This window comes from Pteropus vampyrus, unplaced genomic scaffold (genome assembly GCF_000151845.1).
Source record: "Pteropus vampyrus isolate Shadow unplaced genomic scaffold, Pvam_2.0 Scaffold319, whole genome shotgun sequence".
NCBI classification, from domain to species: domain Eukaryota; kingdom Metazoa; phylum Chordata; class Mammalia; order Chiroptera; family Pteropodidae; genus Pteropus; species Pteropus vampyrus.
In genome coordinates, this window is record NW_011889100.1 from 234,769 (window position 1) to 245,913 (window position 11,145).

At 56.9% G+C, this 11,145-nt stretch overlaps 2 protein-coding genes across 3 annotated transcripts in view; one reads left to right on the top strand and one right to left on the bottom strand.

The window, feature by feature from the left end:
* The window catches only part of SETDB1 (SET domain bifurcated 1), a 23,366-nt gene extending 20,511 nt beyond the window's left edge, over window positions 1–2,855 (top strand). Inside the window, exons 17-22 of the mRNA XM_023521845.1 lie at window positions 548–576; window positions 686–818; window positions 1,085–1,250; window positions 1,607–1,818; window positions 2,073–2,161; window positions 2,347–2,855. Coding sequence (XP_023377613.1) covers window positions 548–576; window positions 686–818; window positions 1,085–1,250; window positions 1,607–1,818; window positions 2,073–2,161; window positions 2,347–2,464 — 747 coding nt within the window. The 3' untranslated portion in view covers window positions 2,465–2,855. The remainder of the gene's footprint in view (window positions 1–547; window positions 577–685; window positions 819–1,084; window positions 1,251–1,606; window positions 1,819–2,072; window positions 2,162–2,346) is intronic.
* Window positions 2,856–3,103: 248 nt separating this feature from the next.
* Window positions 3,104–11,145, bottom strand: part of CERS2 (ceramide synthase 2) — a 10,045-nt gene continuing 2,003 nt past the window's right edge. The window contains exons 2-11 of one of the 2 annotated variants that reach the window (XM_011377628.2): window positions 6,674–6,847; window positions 6,187–6,304; window positions 5,898–6,016; window positions 5,624–5,681; window positions 5,472–5,522; window positions 5,153–5,245; window positions 4,841–4,969; window positions 4,554–4,660; window positions 4,288–4,441; window positions 3,104–4,092 (exon numbers count right to left, since the gene is read on the bottom strand). In XM_011377628.2, the coding sequence (XP_011375930.1) occupies window positions 3,952–4,092; window positions 4,288–4,441; window positions 4,554–4,660; window positions 4,841–4,969; window positions 5,153–5,245; window positions 5,472–5,522; window positions 5,624–5,681; window positions 5,898–6,016; window positions 6,187–6,304; window positions 6,674–6,846 (1,143 nt within the window). In that variant the 5' untranslated portion in view covers window position 6,847 and the 3' untranslated portion in view covers window positions 3,104–3,951. Of the gene's footprint in view, window positions 4,093–4,287; window positions 4,442–4,553; window positions 4,661–4,840; window positions 4,970–5,152; window positions 5,246–5,471; window positions 5,523–5,623; window positions 5,682–5,897; window positions 6,017–6,186; window positions 6,305–6,673; window positions 6,849–11,145 lie in introns of those variants that run through there. The other variant, XM_023521836.1, reaches the window with a different exon arrangement.

Sequence of the window (11,145 nt, forward strand, 5' to 3'; positions counted from 1 at the left end):
CTGTGGGGGCAAACGTGGCGGCAGTCTCACCATGAGGCCTCTCGCGTCGATTATTTACTTGATGGTTATTTCTCTGGCAAACACGATTATCTTCCCATCATGTTTAAAGAACCAAATTATTTTAAAGTCAACCTGCTGGGTTGGTTCATTCCATAGTGAAAGATTTCTAAGTGCTTTTTTAATTGAATGCTATTTCAGGTTATCTCCATTTCTTTTCAGAGTAGAGAAAAAAGAATTTGAAATGTATTTTGAATGATGTTGAGACTTACCACGTCACAGGTAGTGAACCGTGTCCCTCGTCCCCATGGGACCGCTGCCCACGGTGTTTCTGTGAACCTTTTATGCTCTACTGTTGGTAAGGTCGAAGACCTCTCCCAGGGGGTCTGCCGATGAGCAGAGGGGCGTTGCTGTCAAGTTGCACGCACACCTCAGAGTGCGCCTTGCACTGGCTAATGTCTGTGGAGGTCATTTGAGATGAGGTCTAAGTGTTAGATTCGCTGCCTAGGACCACAAACACACTTAACCCTTCACTTGCGCTCTCTTCCAGGACCCTGATGACCGAAACAAGATGTCAGTGTAAGTTCCTCCTTTTGACCCGTTTTCCAAACCCGCCTGCTCACCTCAAGCCTACAGAAGCAGCCAGAGAAACAGCCAGTAACCTGACCCCTCTCATTCCTCCCGCCAGCGTTATGGAGAGCGCGCGGAACTACGGTTACAATCCTTCTCCCATGAAGACGGAAGGCCTTCGGCGCCCACCGAGTAAGACGAGTATGCATCAGAGCCGACGCCTGCTGGCCTCAGCTCAGCCCCATGCCGATGTGAGTGGCTGCCCCCCGACATCTGTTCTCTTCGGGGTCCGAGTGAAGGAACATCTTCCCCCCCTCGTCAGGCCCGTCACCATAATTACTGCCAAAGCTGTTCTTGCTGTTTTGGCCTCTGCTTCCTGCCTCGTTTTCCTTCGTCCAGCGCCTGCCCCTCCCCCTTGCCGTAGCCTCAGCCCGCTTCTGCCTGACTAAAAGCAAGGGCGCAGAGGGGCCCTCTCCGTTTGCTCCCCTTCCGTCCTCTGACCCCTCCGCCTCCCCAGGATGTGCTGACGCTGTCCAGCAGCACAGAAAGTGAGGGAGACAGCGGCGCCAGCCGGAAGCCCGCTGCCGGTCAGACTGCAGCCACAGCGGTTGACAGCGACGACATCCAGACCATTTCTTCCGGCTCTGAAGGCGACGACTTTGAGGACAAGAAGAACATGTCCGGTAGTCGGGAAGGATTCGGGGTGATAGCAGGAGCCATAGCAAAGTTGGGGTCGAGGGTTTTTAAAGGAAGCTAAAGAAGCAGGGGGAAGATTGAGACCCTAAGAGTCGACAGGTCTCTGGGAGGGCTCCCTGGTTCCCAGCTGGGCTGGGATACTGTGCGACGCGGCCCCTTCCTCTCCTTTCCTGTCCCCTTCTCTTCCCTCAGCTCCCTTCTCCAGCAGCTCTAACTCTGCTGCGACAAACGGCCACTGACAGTCTCAGCTGGTTATTCCTGAGTTGCAGCGGGCACGTGAAATGGGGGTAGCATATCCAGTCATGCGTTGAGGGGTCCTGACCCTGTTCCCCTTCCTGTCCAGGTCCAATGAAGCGCCAGGTGGCAGTGAAATCAACACGAGGCTTCGCTCTTAAGTCGACCCATGGGATCGCCATTAAGTCAACCAACATGGCGTCCGTGGAGAAGGGGGAAAGCGCCCCCGTTCGTAAGAACACACGCCAGTTCTACGACGGGGAGGAGTCTTGCTACATCATCGACGCCAAGCTCGAAGGCAACCTGGGCCGCTACCTCAACGTGAGACCTCTTTCCCTCGCCTCTAGACGCCGGGTTATTCCATGGTCCTCACATTTTTAGTGCTTTTAACACGACTATGTAAACTCACCTTGTTATAAATTCTTGATATCTAGGGATCTTAAAAAGGTAGCTTTCTTACAAAATCTCTCTGCTATGATAGGGATCAGATGGCATTATTGTTGTCCAACTCTCACTGACGCCACAAAGCCAGATTGTTTTCTTGGTTCTTATTGGCCCTGTCCTTAAACCTACAGCACAGTTGCAGCCCCAACCTGTTTGTCCAGAATGTCTTCGTGGATACGCATGACCTTCGCTTCCCCTGGGTGGCCTTCTTTGCCAGCAAGTAAGAGGGAGCCAGGAAAGGGGATGGTTGGGTAGGAAAAGCAGCCCAGCATGGGGAAGGGACGAAGACAACTGAAGTCCCTGGGCCCCTCCTCCCTGCACGATCCAGCTCCGCCTGCACACTAAGCCCAGGCAGCTGCGGTGTCTGCTGTCCCCACCACAGTCCACCCTTTTCTTCCCCTGTAGGAGAATCCGGGCTGGGACAGAACTTACTTGGGACTACAACTACGAGGTGGGCAGCGTGGAAGGCAAGGAGCTGCTCTGCTGCTGTGGGGCCATCGAGTGCAGAGGGCGTCTGCTCTAGGGCACAGACTCGCTCCTCACTGCTCCCTTCCTGAGCTGCCCTGGCCTCAGGACCTGGGTCTTCCTGACTGTTGAACTCTGGGCCCCAAGTCTCCAGGCTACTGCCCCAGCTCCTGGCTCACAGGAGTCGGGGTTCTGGATCAGGAGATCCCTTCCACGTGGTGCTAGCAGGCAGGGTCCCTCGTCCCCCTCAGGCACTAGGGGGCGGGGAGGGGCCACTGCTCTAACCTGGGCCTGACATCCCTCAGTCCTCGTGGCTCATCCCTCCCTTCCGACTCCTTTGTTCAAGTGTTCATGCATCTAACCGACTGTTCTGGAAAGAGGCCTGTGTGTTTACTACCCCTGGTTTGTATTGTTTCTTGAAAGTCTTTCAACAAGATGCTAAGACTAAGGTTGTGGTTTGGTTTTCTTTCCCTCAGCCCCCACATTCCCAGTTCTGGGTCTTTCAGTGAGACATCTGTCCCCCCTCCCCGCCCATCCTCCCCAGTGGGCAGCTGTCATTAATCTTATACTTTCTCTACCTTTGCTCTTTCTTATTTGCCATGTGAAATTTAAAACTGTTATGTGACCATGCGGAAGACTACCTTACTTTGCTTAGTTTACCACCCCTGTCTCAATTCCTAATAGTTGCAGAAACATGTTGCCATCTTTTACTTAATCTTTAATATATTTTAATTAAAAAAACCATTAACAGTACATTTTGGTCTGACGTGGTCCCTCTGCTAAAATGTCAGGTGCTAGCTGTAATTCTGGCTTTAAAACCAAAACCCCAAATGTTTAATAAATAAAAAGAAATTAGAACTAATTGCCATTCTACTCCAAACCAGCTAGCCTAGGGGAAGAGGCCAGAGAAAGGAGGCAGTAAGATCTTGGACCTGTGACTACAGGGACAGCTGGCAGAGAAGTAACACAGACTGTCCACGCAGTCCCCAGTGTGGTGCCCCCCGCCCCCATTTTTGGCAGAGGCAGGGCAAGGGTCATGTGCCCCTTCCTGCACTCAATTCACTTGCATCTTAGGAGGGAAAACTTTGGTTTCTGGTCCAAGTTAGGGAGCTTGGAAAGGTGAGCCTTGGTCCAGCTTTGGCAGAAAGAGGCCCACAGGTGGAACAGTAAGGCACAACCCTGGCTCTGGAGGTCAGGGAGTCAAAGGCAAACGGCCAGATTCCGAAGTGTGAGGAATGTGAGTTGTGAACCCCGTGCCTAGAGCTGAGGAGGGGTCTTGAAAGCGATGGAAAGGACAACTCGGGAAATGAGACCATCCCCCTTGTAACAAAGGGTGTAACCAGGCTCCCCAGGTAGAGACCAGGGGGCAGGCTGGTTAGGGTTCGGTTGAAAGGCAACTGGGTGACAGGCGGGGAGGATGGGGGCGCAGAGGAGAACTCTCCTCCGGCTCTCTTCCTTTCTCTCCAGAGCTTAGTGACCCTGTGGGGAGGGTGGGGTAGTTCCTTGGCTTTACGCATTAATCTGAGCGGAGCGCAGGGACAATGCTCAGTCATTCTTAGGATGGTGGTTGTTGAGGATGGGGTGGCCATTGGCTAGGGGCCGGCTCTTTGCTCCTCCCCCAGCCACAGGCTCCTCCCCCTCGGAGCTCTCTGTTTCTTCCCGGTCACTGCGTTCGTCCTCTACCTGCTGTGGAAAGCGAGAAGGGTTGAGATGAAGGGTTATTCGATGTCCACAGAACCCCTAAGGGCGGCCTCTGCACGGGCTTGTTCCAGTCACGCCCAGGGCCCCAAGGTTTAGAGGGTTGCTTGCCGGTGGCGGGCGGTGTGGGCAGTCTAGAGTTGAGGGCCAGCCGGGCCCACGTAACAGGGACAGCACCCTCACCTTTCCAGTTATGAACTTGTGGGCCATGCGCAAAATGAGGTAGGCCCAGAAGATGTGCAGCGCCTGCAGCACTCCCATCATGGAATTGAAGAAGTAATAGCCGAAGAAGGCGGGGTAGAGCTCCAGTGGGTACACCACGGTGCAGTGCAGGATCCTGGGGCCCGGAAGGGAGGGACAGGATTGTCAGTACGGAAAGGAGGGGGCTGGGGAGGAGGCAGGACTCCTGATTTCACGAGGAGAGGAGCACAGTCTGGTCGCCCACTTACCAGAAGGGCAGGATGACCAGTCGGGTGATGATGAAGACGACGGCGAAGACGATGAAGATGTTGTTGCAGGTGTTTTTCCATCCCGCGTAGTTAAACATCTTGGCTGACTGCACAGACAGCCCCCGTCTGCACGCTCAGACGTACACCCGCTACCACACACCCTGTGCCCGGTCCCAGGAACATCACACGCCCCACCCCGCCCCGCCCCACCCCTCAGAGAAGGACAGAGAGACAGGAGAACCTGTACCAGGGGCTCCGGGTCTGAAGAAATGCCCAGAAAGCCTGACCTCTAGCAGGTAGTCGGAAGAGTCATGCAGCGCCATGATGAGAGTCCCTGCCCGGATGTAGTTGGCGAACCAGGAGAAGCTGATGAGGATGATGGTGGCCACGTGGTGGATGATCTGTTCCTTGAAGTCCTGCAGGAAAGACGTAGGCTCCAGGACTTCTCCCTGTCCCCAGCCCCTGCTACTCCTTCCTCCCCCAGGCTTTCTGTTCCCCACGTCCCACGGTTCCATCCAAAGCGCCACAAAATCAGAGGGAGGCTGTTCACAGAACTCTATTTGGGCTTCTGGGCTTAATGGCACAGGCCCTTGACCCACCTTTCGCTTGACATCAGAGGCGATGCTGAAGAGCAGGGACCAGTAGAAAGAAAGTTCGATCATGTAGTACCAGTACTGGGAGGGGATCATGCTCTGCAACGGGGGCGCAGGACGTAAGAGGCTGGAGCGACTGGACCCAAGGGTCTCGCCTCTCCAAGCCCAGCCCGTCTGGCCGCTGAGGTGGTTCAACGCCACGACACCCGTCCCTTCTGCCACGTATTCCCAGGGTCCTCTCTTCACAAGGGGTGTGTGTCCTAGTCCTGTCCTACATCGATTCCATTAGTCACCCCCATGGAAGGAAGTCAGGACCCCATCCTACCTGTATGGGATAGCCCTCCCAAGCCTTCCTCAGGTCATAGAACCAGGGTTTCTGCAGAGAGATGGTGACAGGTTAAAAGAGGAGCCCAAATTCTATGGCCTCCCCCACCTTGCCAGAGAACCGCCTCCCACCTCCCTGTAATCCCCACTCACATCCACAATGACAGCCATGCCGGCGATGAAAGCAATCAGGTAAAATGTGAATCTCCAGCTGGAAGAGGAAGCGGAAGTGGCCAGGAGAATGGGGGGGACGGGAGCAGCCCTCCAACCGCCCCCAAGAACCAGACCCCTTGGGAACATCAGGACGATCCCAATTCCTCCCTCTTGAATGAGATCTCACCCTGCGCACAGCCACTGCCCCCCCACTCCCGGCATGGCACCCCAAACCTCCCTCTGCCCCCAGCTTCTCGTGCCTTGGCCTCCCCACCTGGCTTCTCGGAACTTCTTGAGGAGACTGGGCCGGTCCTGGTTGCGGCGGCGGCGGAACCAGCGCTCCACCTGGCGGCCGGAGAGCCCGCTCTGCCTGGACAGCAGCTCCACCTCGGCCTGTGTGCAGCGACGGGGCCCGTCACGGCTCGCCCAGAACTCGGCAGCGCCCGCCCGCCCTCCCCGGGAATGGCCCACGTCAGCACCACTGCCTCCTCGACTTAGCCACCGGAGCGGCATCCCGACCCAGGCCTCCCCTTCCCCGCTCCGGAGCCGGCCTGCAGCGGTACCTGTTTGGGATGCTTGCCGCTGGTCAGGTAGAAATGCTCCAGGGTGGGGTTGGGGGCTGCCCGCAGTCGAGTTTTCTCCTTCACGTTCAGGAGGGCAGCCAGTGGTGTGGCCACATAACTGGGGAAGGGACATGAGTGAGAGGCGTCTGGCTCTCCTGAACCACCTCAGTCCCTCAGAGGGCCTCAGTTTCCCGGCAACCCTCTCTCCGGCCTCCTTGGGCTGCCCACAGCTGACAAAGCTGCCTGTGTTCACGAGTGACCAGGCGGGGAGGAGGGTGAGAACAAATAACCATTGACGGAAAGGGCCTGGGGGTGCTGGGTCCTCAGGAAGACAATGCTGCCTTCAGTGGGGGGACACATAGTAGGCAGGGACCTGGGTGGCCAGAACACCAGGGTCCAAGACCAATTAAACGGGAAGAGACACTTGAAGTGCAAGAAACTGGGGCTGGCCACCAGGGAAGGCATGGAGGTAGGATGGTATGCTCACAGCTCAAAGAAGTATCGAATGATGAGGAAGAGCAGGGCCAGGGGTAGTGTGATATAGAGGTCTGAGGCTTTGGCGTAGACACGTCCATCTCGGTCTTCTAGATCAGCCCAGGTTAAGTTCACAGGCAGCCACAGCCGTTCCCACCAGAAGTAGTCGTACAAGGTCTGGAGCATCCTGAGTGGGGGCGGGGGGAAAGGGAGAGGGCATCAAAGGGGGCAGCGAGACAGACGACAGTTTTCACAAGCAACAAAAGGAGCAGATGGCAGAGACTCAGCCCCGGGCTCAGGTCCTGGTCATGTGGCCTTGGACGAAGCGGTTTCCTCATCTGTAATATGGTGGTTTTCCAGTTCTGACATTTGCTATTTACTGCAACTGAATGGGATGCTCGCGCCCCCCGAAGTCCTGATTCCCTAGCATTAAGAACCTCAAGTCTCCTGTCATTTCGCTATCCAGCACGGTCTGGCCCAAAAAGCTGTAGCCAACAACCTGAGTAAGGTCAGAGGCACCCTCCCTTCCCGATGACTTTCCAGCCACTAGTCCCCCAGCCAAGCAACTAGGCAAACTTCTCAGCCCAGGAAGCTCAAAAGCAGACTGCAGGGCTGAGCAAACCCCTCCACTTCCCCCGACAGCCCATCTAGGCAGCAGGCCCCCTAGGGAAAATGAAGAAGCCAGAGTAAAGCAAAATTATGTCCCCAAATGAAGCTGAGCTCTAGGACAATCGGCAGACAGCAAACTTTTGCACACAAGGTGAACATCCATGCCAAGCCACCTAATACTACACACAGGGCAAGAGAGCCCTAAGGCACCAAAATGAGGCAAGGCTGCTGATGGGGGTTGGGGGACAGCAGACCGAGACAGCAGACCGAGACACCTGGTGAAAGTAAGGGCTATCTCTAAGGCTCATCCAGAAAATCAAATCCTAGTCTGCAGGGGAACACCTGTCACAAATACCCCCAGCTCAGCTGCTTTCCCCGCCCGTCCCCCCTTCCTCCACTGAACAGAAAGGATCCACAGAGGGGTAGTGACCACTTGGATGCCCGAATGAGGGAGGGAATGGTCTGTGGCTCATGAGGGGACAGCAGCTGCTTGGAGCTGAGAGCAGTAAGATGCGCCTGAAGAGTCGGTGGCACTGGAACCAGCACACCACCTGGCAGTCCTGGGACCCATCAGTGAATGCAGCAGATGACAGGGCAGGGCTTCGCAGGCTCCCGTCCCCTGCATCCTCCCAGGAGGGAGGCGAGCTGATGGTCTTCAGGCTGGCCGTGGAACTAAGAGCTGACACAAAAGGCAGGTGGTCGTGCCCCGCCTCCGTCACCAGGGAGGAAAGAGTGGGGAGATTGTCCTCTGTTGTGCGCTGGAGACCAGTGGGTGGCCCTGGCATGAGGCTGATCAGATAGCCCGCAGCTGAACTGGGCTGGGCTGGTCCTCGGCCCCTCCTCCCACAGCTCCGCCCCCACCCAGCACAGAAGCACTTGCGAAATCCCTCTCAGCCTGTCACGGGTCAGTATTCCAGCTCAAGGACTTTACCCTCTTGTCCCCACTCCTGGTCACTGCTCTCTTGGATGAAATCAGAGGTCAGCACTGACAAAGGAGCTTCAGCTCTACCTTCCCCCAAGCCCCCATTCCCCCACCCACGCGCATTCCAGGCCTCGGCTCAGGAGGGCATTGCCCCTTCCCCTTCCCCTTCTACCTTCGCCAGAATAAATATTTAATCAGTTAAAGAGATGGAAGTCTTTTGAAGTGAACAAAATTAAACAATTATGCACAGTGGAACTTTCCCCACACAAGCGCACATGTGTGTGCGCACACACACTTTTCCTACAGAAAGTGGTAGAAAACGCAGTAGACAAGGAACAGGTTGGACCACAGGTGGCAGTCCCTCTGGCTTTCCCTGCCCACCTTTTCGCTTAGCTGGATGGGAGGTGGGCATATACCTGACCCAGTCACCTGAGGGCTATGGCTCTTGGAACCCAACTAGCCCTCTGGTGAGATCTAAGGCCAAGGGCACAGACAGGCCTCGGACGCTGGGCCCATCCCACCCCTGGTCAGTAGAAACCGGCGGGACGTTTCTCCTAACGGGGATAGTTTGAGGATTAAGGGTTCAGAGGGCTGGCTGGGATCCCGGAGGGGCAGGCGGAGACCCCCGCCCCGACTCCTGGGCCCAGGAGTGCCTGACGCCAGTCTCGCTCCGACAAAGAAGGCGAGGAGCTGGGGAGGGAGGCGGAGGCGTCCAGGGCGAGCCTGGATAGTGCGACTCCCTGAACCCAGGACGGGGAGCGCGGGAGGGGGGTGCGAGCTGTGAGGACACAGCGGGGTGTGTCAGGCGGCCAGATTAACGGGGGCTCTCTCGCACCTGGGTCTCAGGCTTTCTGTGACCACAGCCTTCCCTTGCTGCCCAGGCCTTCCATTAGCACAGGAGCGCTACCCAGTCCCAGTCCCCGCCCCCTGGCCCAGCGGGGAGGGTCACCAGATTCAGCAGGTCAGGACTCGAGTCAACATGGGGGAAGGGAAGACACCGGGCTCCCAGCCGGTGGCTCATGCAGCCCACAGAACCAACAACCGCCCAGGGGCCATGGTGTCTGCTTGGCACCGCACACCGAGGGCTCTGCGAACAAAAGGCTGTGACTGGCGACAGGGAGCCGACCTGCTTCTCCAGGCCCCCTCGGCCCTCAGGGCAGTTTCTTGCTTTTCTGGTGGAGAAAAATCACACCTACAGATATTTTTCCAATCACAGATTTTACTCCGCCCCCCCCCAATAAAAGAGACAATGGCGGGGTGAGGTGTGTGTGCATCTCTCAGATTCTGTCACACACACACACACAGAGACACACACACACACACACACACACACCTGCCTCAGAGACACAGGCACCGCTTTCCGCTTTCCGAGGCACAGGCTGGAGCACGGCCAGCGGAGCAGGGATTTCGTGGGCATTGGATTACCACGAACTTGAGCTGGCTCAGCCCGGTCCACACCCTTTGCCCCAACTCTGACTGACCCCTCCCAGACCCTCACAGATGCATGAAAAGGGGCAGAGGGTCTCCATGGGAGATTGTAGACCCAGAAGGCAGGGAGGGCAGAAGTCTGAGTCTGTCAGAAAGGGATCTCACAGACTCCTGATAACAGTCCCACTGGCTCTTAGAGCTTGGAGGAAAAACTGAGGAAAATAAAACAGAATCAGCAAGGGAGGAGAGAATGACAGAGGGTCTCACGGGCTCCCGGGTGCCACTGTAGCCTGAGGAACTACAAAAAAAGAAGTGGCAGGTGACCTGAATAGTCTTCCTTGTTGAAAACTTTACAGGCAGCAACAGCAAGAGGTCATGAACTGGAAGGCTGCAAGCAAATGGACGAAGCCAAGAAGAGGTGTCACTCACTGCTCCAGGCTGCAGGATGGGCCCCAAAACTAGCTTGTCTGGGCAGCCCCATCAGAGGCCCCAACACACCCAACACTGCATGAGCCTACAGCACCCAGGAGTAAGCAGAGGCTGGCAGGTTGAAGAGGGGGTTGGGGGGTACAGGGCTGAAGGGCACAGTAAAGGATCAGCCAGCCTCTGGCCAGTGACAGGGGAAAGAGAAGGCCTTTCCTCCCAGGGGAAAGCTGGCCAGAGGCCCCGGTGAAGGGAGTGGACTGTGGGGCACCAAGGGACACAAGGGACTCTCTTTAGAACAGCGTCTGTTTAGGTCACTGTATGATTAGGGCCAGCCCTGAGGGACGAGGCTGCTGACAAGTCCTTACCCCTAGGAGCCCCAACGCAAGTGCAGTCAGCCACCCACACTCAGGCCCAGTCACCTGGACTGCGGTATGGGACAGTGACCTAACAGATGTGGGAGTGACTGCCTGCTGGATGCTATCCTTGATTGATTTTCTGGCAAGAGGGTCTCGCTCCACAACTCAGGATCCTCAGAACCCCGCCCCAATGCTGGGCCTGGACACTCGGGTGGCTGAGACCAGGTCTGGACGCCAGAAGCCTGGCTTGGGGTGAAAGAGAAACCCCCAAGCTCGGGCCAAAGATTCCTGCCACACACCTGCAATTAACTACTTGCTAGAGAGCCTACGGGCCCGTGATTCGCAAGCTGTGGCAGAGGAAACCAGTTTCACCAGGCTCCCCCGCCACACACACACACACCCCATAACGGTTTGGGAGCCTTAGCCTTGGGGGGCCGGGGCAGACTCTCAGAGCCACTCCTTCCTGTTTCCCGTTAAGCACATGGACGCTCTGACCTCCCTCCCGGAGTGGGCACAGTACGCCGGGGAGAAGAAAAAGCAGCAAGACCCTCTGTCCCCTCCCACTGTGGCCATGGCCCCGTCCAGGCCAAGGGCAGCGCCGCGGGCCCCTGTCCGGCCGGGGCCTCTCGCGCGGACGGTCACCAAGCCTTGCTACTCCCCCCACGAAGAGGCGCCCGTGGCTCGGGGCCTGGGCCACGGCCCCGCGTCCCCAGCTCCGGCCGCTACCTGTTGCCCAGGGCGGCC